This window comes from Macaca nemestrina, chromosome 14 (genome assembly GCF_043159975.1).
Source record: "Macaca nemestrina isolate mMacNem1 chromosome 14, mMacNem.hap1, whole genome shotgun sequence".
In the NCBI taxonomy this organism is placed as follows: Eukaryota; Metazoa; Chordata; class Mammalia; order Primates; family Cercopithecidae; genus Macaca; species Macaca nemestrina.
The window spans coordinates 27847968-27864310 of record NC_092138.1 but is presented as its reverse complement, the minus strand read 5'-3'; the positions used below and the strand labels follow the sequence as shown (position 1 = coordinate 27864310).

The 16343-nt window shown below is 42.0% G+C and overlaps 1 protein-coding gene and 1 long non-coding RNA gene across 7 annotated transcripts in view; one reads left to right on the top strand and one right to left on the bottom strand.

Moving 5' to 3' along the window:
* Positions 1-16343, bottom strand: part of LOC105498653 (uncharacterized) — a 160745-nt gene that overhangs the window by 16300 nt on the left and 128102 nt on the right. The window contains exons 7-11 of one of the 4 annotated variants that reach the window (XR_011612467.1): positions 15774-15954; positions 13342-15567; positions 10063-10167; positions 2148-5296; positions 351-1888 (exon numbers count right to left, since the gene is read on the bottom strand). This is a non-coding gene — a long non-coding RNA (uncharacterized lncRNA). Of the gene's footprint in view, positions 1-350; positions 1889-2147; positions 5297-10039; positions 10168-13341; positions 15568-15773; positions 15955-16343 lie in introns of those variants that run through there. The other 3 variants (XR_011612466.1, XR_011612469.1, XR_011612470.1) reach the window with 3 other exon arrangements.
* Positions 1-16343, top strand: part of LOC105498654 (MAM domain containing 2) — a 170497-nt gene that overhangs the window by 58195 nt on the left and 95959 nt on the right. For 2 of the 3 annotated variants that reach the window (XM_011770879.2, XM_024786710.2), the window contains exons 3-5: positions 4526-4797; positions 6035-6119; positions 9305-9442. In XM_011770879.2, the coding sequence (XP_011769181.2) occupies positions 4526-4797; positions 6035-6119; positions 9305-9442 (495 nt within the window). Of the gene's footprint in view, positions 1-4276; positions 4340-4525; positions 4798-6034; positions 6120-9304; positions 9443-16343 lie in introns of those variants that run through there. The other variant, XM_011770882.2, reaches the window with a different exon arrangement.

The following is a 16343-nucleotide window of genomic DNA, read 5'->3' as shown; positions in this document are numbered from 1 at the left end:
ATTTCAAAGGATACCATAAAAAAGGTGAAAAGACGGCCGGGAGCGGTGGCTCACTCCTGTAATCCTAGCACTTGGGAGGCTAAGGCGGGTGGATTGCTTGAGTTCAGGAGTTCGAGACCAGCCTGGACAACACGGTGAAACCCCATCTGCACTAAAATACAAAAAAATTAGCCGGGCATGCCAGCATACACCTGCAGTCCCAGCTACTTGGGAGGCTGAGGTAGGAGAATTGCTTGAGTCCAGGCGGTGGAGGTTGCAGTGAGCTGAGATCACATCACTGCATTCCAACCTGGGCGGCAGAGCAAGACTCCGTCTCCATTAAAAAAAAAAAAAAAAAAAAAGAAAAGACAAAGCACAGAATGGGAAAAAATATTTGCAAATTATCTGATAAGATCTATTATCCAGAATTTATAAAACCTCTTATAACTCAACAATAAAAAGACAACCCAATTTTTAAAATGGACAAAGGATTTCCAACAGACATTTTTCCAAAGTAGATGTACATTAATAGCCAATAAGCACATGAAAGATGCTCTACATAATTAGTCACTCAAGAAATGCAAATCCAAAGCATAACCAGAGATCACATCTACTAGCGTCACTATAATTAAAAAAAAGATGGGCAATAACAAGTGTTGGCGAGGATGTGGAAAAGTTGGAACTCTCATACACTGCTGGTGGAGATGTAAATGATGCAACCACTTGAGAAAGCAGTTTGGCAGTTCGTCAAAAAGTTAAACATAGAATTTCCATGTGGCCTAACAATTCCACTCCTAGGTATACACCTAGGAGAACTGAAATTTTTGTATACAAAAACACTTGCATAAAAATGCTCATGGCAGGATTATTCATAATAGCCAAAAAGTAGAGACAATCCAAATGTCCATCAACTAATGAATGAATAAATCAAATGTGGTATATCCATAAAATAGAATATCATCCCCCAAAAAGAATGAAATTCTAATATATGCTACAATATGGATGAACCTTGAAAATATTATGCTGGGTGAAAGAAGCTAGTCACAAAGGGACACATATTATATAATTCTATTCATATAAAGTTTCCAGAATAGGCAAGTTCAGGCAAACAGAAAGTAGATCAGTGGTTTCCAGAGGTTGGGGGTCGGGAGAATGAGGGGTGACTGCTAATAGATACAGGGTTTCCTTTTGGGGTTATGGTGAAAATGTTCTGGAATTAGATAGTGGTGATGGTGCACAACTTTGTGAATATGCTAAAAACCTCTGAATTGTATTAAACAGGTGAATTCTATGGAATGTGAATTATGTCTAAAGTTAACTTCCAAATATCAATCTGATTAAGATGGAATAAATAAAACATTTTACACCCAAAGAAAACTTCATTAATTCACTCGGTGGTAAAATGATTCTTTTTAAGTAAAAAGAACTCAACATTTATTCTAGAATAGCAATTTTCTTAGTGACAAGGCAGGGAAAGGCAACATCCTTGACATTAATATCTTCCTCATCCTATATTTTCTAAAACTTCTTCAAAACATGCCATGTTCCTTCTAGTTCAATTTAGCTATAACATGACAACAAAATATACCCCTACACTGAAGCCACAAGCAGAGATAACAAGTAGTTTCAACTGAAGTGCCAACTCAGATTGATCGGCAGTGGCTACATGGAGCACTATATTTAGAAGGGTTCCAAGGCTGTATCCAGAGCAGGCCTGGAAAATGTAGTGATTAATTTAGAAAATTAGTCTTGAAGTTGGCAGTGATAGTGGAGGTGGGCGGCGCTTGGGCTAATGATTAGGTCTAGGAAAATGCATCATTCTGCTGAGTGCATTGCATCCAATCAGCTGGGTAGATACATCTTTGCTTGGACTGTAATGCAGCTAATAGGCACATTCACATGGCGTGACCTAAAAACAAATATGAGATCTTTAATTTAAATACAAAATTCCAGTATTTTAAAATAACTCACATTTATGGCTAAGATGTCAAAATCACTCAATGAATAGCACCAACTTTCATCACACAGAATAAAATCTAGGTATTTTAAATAGTACATTTTATATAGTGTGTGCTCTCAAAGGTTCTTGACAAGAGAACATTAGCATACGCTTATAGCAAAATCTGATCAGGTGAGAGAATATCAAGAGAATTTTTTATGGCACTCACTGAAAAGCCAAGAAAATCACTGGCAGATGGACTCTGTGCACCTGCTGTAACACACATTCACTTAAATTTGCGTTGTACCTTCCAGCAGAACTGTTGCCTCCGTCCTTTACGTGCCACAGGAGCCTGCACTTTCTTTGGTAGATGAGAGGTGGCTGGAGAATGAACCCTATTTACCTGTCATACATTGTAAGTCAGCAGCTCTCAAAGACCAGTAGCATCAGCATCTCCTGGAATGTCTAAGAAATGCAATCTGTTAGAAATGCAGCATCACCCCAGCCCTACTGGTTTGGAAACTCAAGGGGTGGGCCTGGAGATCTGTATTTGAACAAGATTTCCAGGTGACTCTGGGCTCAACTTTAAGAGCATTGCCCTTTCTAGAGTGGGGAAAGGAAAAGGGGAGGGAGAAAAAAGGGGAGGCTGGGGAAGTGCCCAGGGAAAATTGAGCCTCCCATGGCAGCAAAGTTGGTATTTGATGTGAATGTTGATAGGACATAGCAAGGTCTTTATTTGTTTTTTTCCTCTTTTATACTCCATGTCCCAACTCTCTATTTCCTCGGAAAAGGTTTGAGGTACTCATGTGATCTCCCCCAATCCAGCCTGCTTGAAGTCCCTTCTTTTGGGACAGTAGCAAAGAGTGGGGAAAGAGGATGGCACTAATACATTCCTCACGCCACAAGAAGCGGCACTTTTATCCAAAAAGGGTTGGCCTCAAGAGCCCTGGCTTAGAATAGTCAAACCCAACAAGCCTTTCACCTCGGAAATGCGCGTGAAGCACTTAGAACAGTAGTTGGGCCTGGGTTGCAGTGAGCGTTGCCTATATGTGGGAGGTATGGTGGTGGCAGCAATCGCTGCAAGGGCCAGATTTCTCCACAAGGGTGCCTGGGTTGGCATCTGGAAGCAATTGCTATCTGCACCCAGTGGGTGGTTGCTATGTTAAGAAGATTGCCAGCAAGAGTTAGATCTTGATCTTGAAACCCTTCAGTCGGCAAGCAAGGATCCCTGAAGACAGTGCCCTAACTGTGTCCCTCATGTGAGGATGGCCGTCATCTGAGCTCCAGTTGGCCTGTCAGTACTCGCCACAGAGATAAGGATCCAGGCTGGGATGGGCATTTGAGACAACAAGCGTGGGAGGACAGGCTAAGAACATCAAGCAAAACAAAGAGGCTTTTCAGATCCTTTCTAGTAAGAGTTTAGGGTTAGGGAGACTGAACTGCAGACACAGGGAGGGGGAAGCCACAGGATGAAAGACAGCAGGTTAAATGACAGCCATGAATGTGGGACCCTCTGAGAAATCATGAGAATCTGCAAGGCCAGAAAGGCCCAGGAGGTCCCCAAAGACCCACAGGCAATCAGATCATTGATATAGGAAACCAGATGGCCAGAGGTGAGTTTGGAAGGCTTGAGTTAAGGTTCTTGGCTTCAATGCCCCACCTTTTTTAATAGAAATGTTTTTCACATCCTGTACAGTCAGCAGAAAACACTTGTCAATATTAGGAGGGTAGAGGGAGAAGGGAAGGAGAATGAACAGAGGAAAAGGAAAGGAGGAGGAGAAGGACGGGGAAACGGGAAGAGGAAGACAGAAGTGAGGAGGAGAAGGAGAAAGGAGGAAAGAGGGAATCCAAAAGGAGAAGTGAGGATAGAGGAGAAGGAAGGATGATTGCTAGTCTCAGAGTGTCCAGTGCTTTCCCAGCCCTGTGCTACATGTTTTGCAAGTGTTTCCTCATTTAGTTCTCAGAACTATGAAATTTGGTCATGGAAGAGTCAAGGGAAGGAAGTCTTATTCCTAATTTAAAAAATAAAATAGCTTACAATGTACTTTTTCTGCCTAGGTCCCAAGATCCAGGCTTAGGTAACCAAATCAATTCAGTTTACATAATGGTACAAGTTAAATGCAGATTGAAGCATTAGGTAATGGGGAGAGCTATGTAAGGAGAAGGTTGAGTCCACCTAGTTATGCTGACTTCAGTCATGCTGCTCTTCTGATTCTGATGTCCCTCAGCCTGCAGAAACATATGCCTATGGGGACCAGGGAGATGAATGCAATGTGCTAAATGGGCCTGGTGTAAAAGAATAAAAAGCAGAGACAGTGTCAGGAGTGAAGAGGGAGTGATGGCAATTACGGCAAAGTGGAGACCACATGCCACCCTCTGAAGAGGCAGCACCACTCAGCTCCAGCCTGTTGTCGTCATCTGGTAACATGGCCTCAGTGCTTTCAATTTTTTCAAAAGAGGCCAGTGATCCAGTGTTCAGGCAGCTTCCAGTGGGTTGACAAAATATATCTGCAGGTTTATCTGCCCAGAGACTTGACTGCAGTTGCATATTTTTCCAGGTTGCAAACCAAAAATTGATCATTTTCCTGTGTTCCTTTCTCTTTCCAGGTCATTACATTTACGTGGATACCTCCTTTGGCAAGCAGGGGGAGAAAGCTGTGCTGCTAAGTTCTGACTTACAGGCTGAGGAATGGAGCTGCCTCCGCTTGGTCTACCAGATAACCACATCTTCAGAATCTCTGTCAGATCCCAGCCAGCTGAACCTCTATATGAGATTTGAAGATGAAAGCTTTGATCGCTTGCTTTGGTCAGCTAAGGAACCTTCAGACAGCTGGCTCATAGCCAGCTTGGATTTGCAAAACAGTTCCAAGAAATTCAAGGTAGGTGGAGTTTAGGAGAAAGATATAGAGCCTCTTATCTTTGCTTTATACTATTCTAAAATCTTATGAAAATTTCTGATGTGGAGGTTAGTTATCTCCTGGATTTTGATGTGATGTTTCATAGGATACATACCATAGAAGAATATTAGCAATGGAACTTAACATTTTGTTTATTCCTTAAAAGAGCTTCTTCCCAGATTTCTTTCCCATCTATTTAAATAAGCCTTCTGTAAAAATCTAAATGGGGCTTAAACCAACCTCTTCAATGAAAATAGGTTTTCTATGGCTTTTAGGGAGTATTCTCATTTCTATAATTTTATTTCATCCTTCTAAACTGTGTGTGCTATGTGTTTATCATCTTAATCATTTCTTTGCTACAAATTTTGAACAAAACATTAACTATAATAAAATGAAAATGAAAATACTTTAAAAGAGAGAAAATACTTAAAGGATATGTTCCATTTCCTTTTCAAAGAGGGAAGGTGTTCCTTTGGGAGTCCTGGAAAAGGAAAGTAGAGAATATAAGGTGATGCTGGGTGTGGATTGGATAAGGAAGGAGGATGGGATCCAGACACACCTGGCCATGAAGTGTGATGTTTATTGAAAATATTTCATCAAGGACACAATGGAGCCATCATGAAAACATTCCCCATTCCTAATCCACCTTTCAGTTTCCTATCCCATCCTGCTTCTTCTTTGAAAAGCTTGAAATACTTTACTCTCCAATACCCTCTTTCTGCCTGGAGTCCTTCCCTGTCAGCTGGTGGTTGAGGATGGAGCATGGGGCCTCTGAGTTCCCTCTTTTACAACATCCTCCCAGCAGTTATCACCTCCTAAATCTGCCAGCATAGTTGCAGAATATAGGGCTAAAACCACAGGAGAAAAAACGATTACTTTCAGAAACAGGACCACAAGTGCTACCACAAGCACTGAAGATAGTGGTGGTTGGGATAACAATAGAAGAGAAGACAGCTGGCTCTGAGCTTCTATCAGATGCCTTACTCACCTCGAAGTTTTGATGTATGAGTTTATGTGCACATGCGCATGCACACATATACATACACATTCTTTTAGTAAAGTCCATAGTGAAATTGGTATCCAATAGCAATTAGCTGAGACTAACAATCCTATTTTGCCTTGAATGGCTGAACAGCTCCAGACTAATAGCTGAAATACTGAACCAAGGAAACATGATGTTTTGAAGTCTAACTCCCCTTCTTCCCCATATGTTGTGCAGATTTTAATAGAAGGTGTACTAGGACAGGGAAACACAGCCAGCATTGCACTGTTTGAAATCAAGATGACAACCGGCTACTGTATTGGTAAGTGGGCTTCATTTTCATTAAATCAAACTGCGAATCTTTTTCTAAAAGCTACTGTTGCCAGAGGGAACTGAATCAATCGTAAAGACCAAGTATTTTATAGAATGCACTGCATAATGCATACTGGTTTAAATTCTTTGCTAGGTTCATTTGAATACTGTATGTTGTTTTGTCTTTAGTGTGGGAAGGCTCATTAGAATTTGCCTGTACTGTCTGGATTAATGAAAGAAACATAGATGCAGCAACTGTAACTTGAGAACTGCCACCTTAACCTTGACATGTTCTGATTAAAATAATTTACAAATTGCTGGAAACTCAGCTTTTTGTAGCATGTGCCAGAAAAGCAGACATTGTATTATCTTCTTTCCCTCATTTCTCTCTTGGCATACCACTGTCCTCCTCTTAATAATCACAGTTGTCACTTAGAATTCACTTGAGAAGAGTTGGTTGGCTGTCTCTTATGTGCCAGCTTCCAAGAGGGCATAAAGAAAGGGTAAACCCTGTCCTATGGTGGTTCAGTCTCTATTTGTCTACACTGAAGCTAGTTCTGTATATGGTAACTACTGCTGAGGAAGGACAAGCTGTGCAGTGGGGGCGCAGGGAGGAGGAGAAGAAATTGGAGAGGACTGAATAGGGACAATGCATTGGAGCTGGAGTTTCAAGAAGGAGAAGAATTTAGTTAAGTGGAGGTGCAGGGTAGGAAGGCAAGGGTTCTCTGTGGCCAGACTTCTGTGGGGAGAAAGAACAGAGCAGGTTCAGGCAAAGGGAAGAGGCTGAGTAAGGTGTTTGAAGTGAAGACCAAGACTGCTAAGGGAGTTTGTGATGGAAAAGTGTGGATGCAGGATGTGGAGCTTGGACCTGCTGAATCATATGGGTCAGCCAGCAGGGGAGAAGTGTGCAGCTGCACTTTCAGATGACTCCAGCTGTCACGTGGAAGATGAGTTGGGTACAAGGAAAATACACAGCAGGTGGGAAAACCCCTAGGAAGCAGCTGTGACCTTACAGAGGGGACTTAATGAGGGCAATACTGAATTAGCAGTGGAATCGGAAAAAGGCAGTAGAATTGAGAGATTTTTCAGCACTGACAGCTCTTGAAGGCTAAATGAACGTGGCGGGGAAGAGAAAGGACAGTCAAAGAAGGTTCTGAACAACAACAACAACAAAAAAGCCTTTGCTAATCCCCTGAAGTTTCACTTCTCTGTTTTGATCTCAATGATGTCTCTAGGGCAAGTGAAAGAAAATATACCATTTTCTGAAGATACAGTGAGGCTCAGGCTCCCTTCCTTGAGCCTCCCTCTGGGCTCCCACCTGGCATCTGTAAAAGGTTGCAAACGACAGAGAAGTTAGACACCCCTGGTGGAGCGCCACCTGCTGGCCCAGTCAGCTTACTGAGCCTCAGCCTCTGCTTTGTCATCTGTAAAATGGGAATAAAATGCTTCCCTCCTAGGATTCTTGGGAGGAGGAATGAGATCGTGGCTATGAAGATGATTGGTATATACAGTGCTGGGCATCCAAGACATGTTGCCTTTCTTCAAATGATGTGGTGACTTCTGATTTGTTTGAAACAAAAGGATGCCAACACTTTTAACTCGTTAAACTCTATGATCATGCTCTCACTTCTTTCTTTCTGGGTACTTTCTCTGTCTCTTTCCATTCCTCATCTGTAAAATGAGGTTAGTAACAGTGCCTATGTCATGGGGCTGCTTTGAGGATTGAATAAGTTAATTTATGTAAAGTGCTGAGAATGAAGCCGGGCACATTGAGGAATATTTTGCTTTTTATTTTACTCTTAGGCAGGCTTTGGCACTGAATGTTAGGGCATTGGTTAGCAGACACTGTGGTGGAAACATTGAAAATGAAAATCTTAGAAATGTTCAGTGCTTGCTAATGTAAAAACACATTGCTGACTATACCAGTCAAGATCCTGGCAGGAAGGAGGAAACAGGATACACTCAACCTGAGTAATTTGAGGGAAGCTCACTGAAGAGATCACAAACTGTGAGTCGTAAAGGAAGCCAGCAAGGGACAGCTCTGTGACCCAGGACTAGTAACAGTGATAATTCATGAGCTGTTGTCTTCCTTTGGCCTGAAAGGACAAGGGAGGAGGAGTTTCCAGTACCTATAAACAATAGCTATTTGGTGAGGACTGCTTGACAAGATTTGCCAACCCATGGCGACCTGGCTGGGAGACTGCTGCGCAATTAAACCCCTGATTTCACTCTCCTTCCACCTTCCATTGGTCGAATCCAACAGGGAGATGGAAGGCAGGGGAGCCCATTGATACAGTTCAGATAGGTCAACCTCTGCAGGACCTATCAGGTGGAGAAGAGCAAAATTGATCTGCAGGGGGCCAATGGCCAGCACAATTATACTTCCTAGTTTAATTGCATGATTATAAGGGTCAGTGGAGGCATTAGCTTGTGAGTTTCTTGCTCCTTTTTAAGGAAAAGTTGTTGATGAAGATCAATATATCCACGCAAACATGCCAACGACACTAAGGGGAGAAGAGGAGGGTCTGATTATCCTCTCTCTCTTCTCCACTCAGTAGCTGCAAAAGGAACCCAGAACCTAGGATAGATCTGTCCCACCTATTTTGCCTGGGTTCTCATTTATAAGGAAAATGGAATTTTAGCATCTCGGACACATGCCCCTCAGCTCTGGGCAACTTGTTCATCATGAGAAGAGAAAGGAAAGGAGGACTGGGCTACCAGACTCAAGAAAGGGTTGTGGAAAAAATTTTCTAGAGCTCAGAGCATAACGCTGAGCAGTGCTTTGAGACAGAGGTGACTGATAAAAACAGCTGACTTGTACCAAGCACTGACCACATGCCTGGCACTGCGCTGGGAGCTCTCCACACTTACAATAGCTCTGTGAAGTAGGAACATTGTCCCCATTTCACATATGGAGACACAGAGGCTACAAAAAGTGATAAGTCATGCTCCAAGTGACATGGCTAATAAGTGGAAGGGCCATAATCCAAAGGGCCAATGATGAATTAGAATCTTGATTTATTACAGGATCTGTCTCTCTTCTTGACCAATATTGTGCGGGGGTCCTGGTAGAAAGGTCACAGTGGGCAAAGGAAGAGAGAAACTTCTGAATATCTAAGAGCAAACTCTGTAGTAGGATGGGTGTACCCAGGTGTGACTGTGTGTCCATGCAGTGTTTTTGTTTCCCTTCCCCAGAATGTGACTTTGAAGAAAATCATCTCTGTGGCTTTGTGAACCGCTGGAATCCCAACGTGAACTGGTTTGTTGGAGGAGGAAGTATTCGGAATGTCCATTCCATTCTCCCACAGGATCACACCTTCAAGAGTGAACTGGGTGAGCTGCGGTCAAATGGAGTCCATTTCCCAGGATAAATTTTTCTGCTGTCTCCTCCCACTTCCTGCACTGACCTAGCTGTGGCTTCTGTCAATAGGGAAGAGAGGAGGGAGGAGGGTGAGTAGGAACTAAGTAGGAACCAGGAGGTGTGGCAGAAGAGTAGGGAAGGATCTACAGGGAGGTAGAGACAAGCTGCACCTGTGAGCTCTGTAGCTACGGGGAAGGCCACCCCGTAAAGATTTTCCTTCACCTGTGGCCTAGTCTTGTATTTTCACATTTCCATATTATGCTTTACTTTCTTGTGTATTTGTTGTTTAATATTTCTCATTTCTAAAGACAAGGCTGGAATAATCCTAGGTTACTTTTCACTGAAAATAGATCAAAGGATGGGAACGGGTCCTAGGAACTTCCCAAGTGACAGTGAGGTGAGCCAATACTGCTGATTAGCTCTGAATGTGGTGTGCAACAGGCCCCCCTAGTGGCGAAGAAGGCTGCTTCTCTGCAAGGAAAATGAGAGGTGAGGTTGTGTATCAGCAAGAAGTCAGCTTTGAGAAGAAGTCCTCCACAGAAGAGAGACAAGGGCAAGGGCTTACTTACTTGTGGGTTACCACTGCTCTCACCTGGACCCTGGTAGGCTTTGGAAAAGCCTAGGTCTCTCCACAGTTGCAAGACATTTCATCCTCGACTCCAAGGTCTCCAAGGAGTAAGAAGCTTCTGGCGGCTGGCTTTTCAACAAGAACAAGACAGGAATTTTTATTCTGCTGCAAACAGTTAACTTTTTCTCTTTTGATCCTTTGCACAGAGATATTGATGACCTTTTATGGTTCTTTCCATTTTTCTTCATTCACTATTGCTTTTCGTCATCTGAATATTTTTAACCATGTCTCCAACTCTTTTTTTCAAAAGTGCTCATCCTTCAGCTTATCTTGACTCTAGACCGTCTTCATCCTAACCTTATTGTTCTCTTTGCTCCTATTCTATCTTCTCCTTTATATCCCGAATCTCAGGTTCAGTCTCCTGTAACAGCCAGGCAGACAGTATAAGCAAATGACATGTGGGCTGGGTGAGGACTGCGGCAAACTAGACAGCAGAGACCCTGTGCAAAGGCTACTCGGCTCTAATGAGTTGCTGCTGTGTGAGAATGCAAGCCCGGGTTGCTAGATCTTTTGATGTTTCAAGATCATCAGGAAGGCAGGGGATTTTTTTGTGTGTGAAATTTCCCAAATGTTTAAAAGTTGGTGAATGTTTTCTAAAATCACAGTGTGGGCCAATAAAACACACTTGCAGGTCAAGTCCTGTTGGCCAACTTCTATTTTGCAACCTTCATTTGACAAGTTTCTTTTCTTTTACAACATGTTCAGGCTTCTTAGAATAAGTTACTTATAAGTAACCACAAATAAAAAGATTGGAGTCTCATGGAGCTTGCCTGTTTAAAACAAATGCAACTTTAAATCTAGCATTGTCATTAATTTGACCCAGCATTAGATATAATGGGGAAAATGACAATTAAAATGACAGATCCTCTATGGCCCCTTCCCAGCTTCAAGGAAGATTCTTTCAAGAAAGGAAAAGAGATTTTTATCACAACTGGATGTTAACAAAGGGCGGTATGTGTCAAGTGCAATAAGAGTGGTCTCCTTCCCCCACCAAAAAAGAAAGGTGTTGGGAATTCAGAGACAAAAGAGGCCCCTCACTGCTTGGATGTCCTAGAAGACATGATAAAAGAAGTAAACCGTATTTCGGGGATTGGTATGATTTTGACAAAGATGAGAAAAAGCTAAGAGCAATGATACAGTGGTGGTAGCTACGAGGGGTGGATGGGGGAAGAGATGTGGCTGAGAAAGCAGTACAGGGACAACTTCGAAAATGCCTGGAATGCCAGGTAAGAGACTTTATTTCATTGACAATGGGAGGCCACACAGGTGTTTGGGCAGGGGAGAGACACCATCACAGCAGTGTTTTTAGATGGATTAACATGACAGGGATTATTTCAGTAGATGGACAGTAAAAAGGTGGAGCAAGAGTACAGAAGAATCCCCCAGAAACTGTTTCTTCAGATGCATCTGGGGTCACTTACATAAGAAATTGAGATAAGACCAAAAAAAAAAAAAAAAAGCATGTTTATGTACTTCCTACCTTTAAAACCTAGGTTCAGCCTTTTCTTTTCTTTCTTTTCTTTTTTTTTTTTTTTTTTTTGAGATGGAGTCTTGCTCTGTTGCCCAGGCTGGAGTGCAGTGGTGTGATCTCAGCTCACTGAGACCTCCACCTCCCGGATTCAAGCAATTCTCCCTGCCTCAGCCTCCCAAGTAGCTGGGATTACAGACACCTACCACTTCATCCAGTTAATTTTTGTATTTTTAGTAAGGACAGGGTTTCCCCATGTTGGCCAGGCTGGTCTCAAACTCCTGACCTTAGGTGATCTGCCTGCCTCAGCCTCCCAAAGTGCTGTTTAGCACTTTTGACAGTGACAAGAGATTGAATTTTTTCTATGGATAGTCCATATTTTTACCTTATAAATAAGTGGCCTATCCTCATTTGGGGCCCTTTGTAGGAACCACACTATAAACGAGTGCTCTGTGTACAGTGAATGATAACCAGTCATGGCAAAGTAATCCATGAATCTTCATGAGTATTTTAAAAGACAGTTGGGTTAACTCAAAATAATAAAATGTCACCAACTCTTGAGAGCTTTATGTAAATGAGTAAAGCAACTAACAATCTCTTGGGGTTTGAAGAAAGAAAAGCCCGATGATTTTTTCTTCATGTGTGACAATAGGCTAGTTTTGAGATTGTTTTTCTGTCCTATCTTAAGAATCTAATACAAGGAACAGAAAGGATCTTGAAAGGCTGATGCATCAAAATGGCAATTATGTCTCCTGTCATTATCACAGTTGCACAGAGATGCAAATTTAACAATGGGGAAGTGTTAGAGAACTTTTTCCAAATCATTTAAAAATTAGTTCCAAAGTCAAACCCTGTGGGTAACCAATATTATGATTCAGTGATTATTCAGTGTTTCATTTTTCATCCTCAATGATGGCAAGAGGCAGCTGGCTGGGGAGAACATATATTTCTTGGAAGAGGCAACAGACCAATGGACTAGTGTCAAATCATCCATTTGACTATGTTATCTGAGTGCAATTCATCCTTTGAAGAGTGTAATTCTCCTAGTCCTTCTTCACGCCCATCTGCAATCATAGAATATTCTGACTATATTTGTGTCTCCAGGGATAGAGAAAGAGCCCCAGGCTAGGAGTCCAAATACTTGTGCTCCAGGCTCAGTTATCAGAGTACTTTATTACCTTGACTAAGCCCTCAACTTCTTAGGGTCTCCATTGACACATCTGCAAATGAGCAATTTGAATTCAATGATTCAAAGATGGCTTTGAGTTCCAATATTTTACTTTTCTCTCATTGCCTAATGCTATTTACCAAAATCTCCAAATTCACCATTCAGTGAGATCTATTTCAAAATGGCTTGAGTCCCTCCTGGATACTTATAAGCACACAGCATTTGGCACTAGAAGAAAAGGAGAACTAAAAGAACAAAGGGTTGAGAAAAAGAGGCCCTGGATTTTCTAGTATCTTGACCAGAAGGGTCAAGACGTAGGCATAGTGGTGTGGTCATCCTTGAGAAGCACTAAGACTTGCTGGTAGGGTGCTGCCACCCCTGACATAAGCACTTGCCTCTCTCCTCTCCCACTCCCTTTTTCCCTCCCATCTCCTTCTCTCCATTTTCCCATTCTTCCTCTTCTTTCTTGGCTATTCTAGAATACTTCCCCAAGGCAGGCAGCTTTTCCCACTAGCATTGCTTGGTACCCATATGTCAATACTGTGGGCTGAAAAAGAAACTGACCCGAGGGTTGAAGGGAGGAAGTCTAAAAAGATCTTCTACCTACCTTCCAGCAATCCATGGGATTACCCAGTCAGAGCCTCAACACCAGAATTACGCTTCTTCATTGATCACTTATTCATTCCTTCACTCATTCAACAAACACATAATAAGCACTTTTTACATGTATTTATATTTACATTCTTGCATACCCTGGTGTTGTAAAAAAACAGTCATTCTGGATAAAGAAAATGTGGCACATACACACCACAGAATACTATGCAGTTATAAAAAAGGATGAGTTCATGTCCTTTGCAGGGACATGGATGAAGCTGGAAACCATCATTCTCAGCAAACTAACACAGGAACAGAAAACCAAACGCCGCATGTTCTCCCTCATAAGCGGAAGCTGAACAATGAGAACACATGGACACAGGGTGGGGAACATCACACACTGGGGCCTGTTGGCAGGGTGGAGATAGCATTAGGAGAAATACCTAATGTAGATGACGGGTTGATGGGTACAGCAAACCACCATGGCGCATGTATACCTGTGTAACAAACCTGCACATTTGACACATGTATCCCAGAACTCAAAGTATAGTTTAAAAAAAAAAAAAAAGATGCTTATAAAAAAGAAAAAAATCATTAACCTCAAAGAGTTTATAGGAACCAACTTTTCCCAAAATGTCCTTCCCTAATCCTTATATGGAGCACAAGGGTGATATGTGGTCAAATAAACTGGGGAAACCCTGCATTAAAGAAAGCTAAACAGATTTCTTTATTTCAGGATTTCCCACCACCTTTAATATAGTTCTGTGCTCATGTACATTATGGCATTTCTCAAATTATCTGAATACCAAAATGCTACATAAACTTGCAAGCATGCACAGTAATGCATGACTAATAGAGGTATGAAATAAATGATATGAAACCACAGAAAAAAGACTACCTTGGTTTTGGGGTACAGAGAAGGCTCTCTTGAGGAAGGAATAGCAGAACGGGAATTTGAAGAAATGGATAAGGGGGAGACAAACGCAGCATGTGCAAAAGTGTAGAGGCATGAGAGTGGATGGTTTATTTTATGATTGGACAGCATTTGAGAAGCACAAGGTATGTGATGATGGCAGAGGAACCCCTAGGTCGCAGGCTACATTCCTACTTATGATTAGCAGGAAGCCTGATTGCCTGCATTCCAATCTTTCCTGTTATTTCACTCCAAGTCCTCTTCAACCTTTGGACTAATATTTTGGCCATTCATTAGCCAACATCCCCACTCAACACACACACACACACACACACACACACACACACACACACACACACTCCTCTAAGCCTGGAGTGCTCTGTAAGTCTTTCCCCTATAGAGGGTGGGGCTAAAAATGATGAGTTCAAAAGATTCTAAAATACTTTATTTGAAAAGCTCTGCCCATAGGACTCAAAGATTTGGTCAGTATCATTCTTTAAAACAAAGCAAAACAAACCCTCCAATGCTCTAAAAAGGAAAGAGGTTGCCTCTCCTATATTTGTTTTCTACTGGGTATACTGATTTCCCTGGAGCTCTATCAGTTTGGGTGGCAAAGTTAAGATTAAATGGTTCAGATGTCTGCCTGCAACAGCAGATTTTGCTCTATGTGAGTTCATCTTGTGTTCGTTCATATACTGGATGCAGCTTTTGCCTTTGCTTTCAGGTAAAAACTGGAGAAACAGCATGTAGAAGGGGAGCTCATTGTCTACTTAAGAATTTCAGAACTGCAGAGAGGGTTGAGGGAAGTCTTCCCAGGAGAGTGCTAGTCTTTGGGTTGTAGAAAAGCAAACAGTGAATGTAATTTCTGAAAACTACAATGTGGATATGAGTTTTCCTTCATTTCCTTGTATGTTCCAAACAATCTGCCCCAAACATTGAGTCAAGGTTTTTAAATGAGCATCGTGCCCCCAAATTATTGTCTAATGATAGAAATGACTAAAATAATGCAGTAAGAATTGTGGTGGGACATCTTTGGAATACTGGAGGGGTTGTGATTTTTATACTGTGTTTTCTTAATTCTGACTCATCACATATGGGTTTCTTTCTTTATTCATATTTCATGAAGTGAAACAAAATCTTTCAGGAGGTAACCTACTGACAGCTCAGATCATTACTGTTTTCTACCTACCTTAGCGAAAAAAAAGAAAAAGAAAAATAGGTGATTGCCGGAAAAATAATGAGGGAAATGCATCTCTTTGCTGATATTTAAAAAACCAAGCCTGCTTGTTGTGTTGCTCTGGAAGAAGCTGGACAAGGTTTCAAAACCTAAAAAAAGGTTAGAGTTATTTTATTCCATCAAACATCACGAGATGGATGGATCATCTCTCCATGATCATGACACTCTTTACTCATTTCAGTTTGGAATGAGCAAGGGTCGTCTTAACAGGACCTATTTATTTACTCTCTGCATTGATCCATTTGGTGCATGGTGGAAGCATGCGGTAGGGAAGCAGCTTTCTTTATTTACTTACCATTTTCTTTGTGCAAGGTCTGCCGAATTTCCTTTCTCTACCCTTGGATGACTTGCTGTGGCTTTCCAGTTACTTTCAGGTATTAATAAACATCTTCACTTTCAAGGATTAGGTTCAGTCAAGTCACAACTGCAATGTCTCATTTAGTTTAGATCTTCCCACAGACTGGGCCACACAACAGCTGTAGAGAGAAAGGTTTGTGCTTTGTCTCTTCATACTTCACCTTTTTCTTCCCTACCTCTTCTCCCTCTTACTGGCTTCTGGCTGCTTCAGGGTTGGGAGGCAATAGGCGGGGTGGGGATGGAACAGAAAGGCAAAGGCCAGGGACAAAACTTTCACTTGACTGTTGCTATTTAATCTAGAGGTGATGCCCTTCATACAGCACATGGCCAAATTCTGGCATTCCTGTCATGGCCAATGGGGGATCCCACTTTAGTGTTGCCAGACAGGGTTGAGCAACTCTCTGGCTGACCATCTATGAATCCTTCTTAGCTCCTATAAGTCATGGTATGCCCCACCAGCTCCCTTCTAATGGAATTACCGCACTGGCAGGCAGTTCTCTTGAGAAGA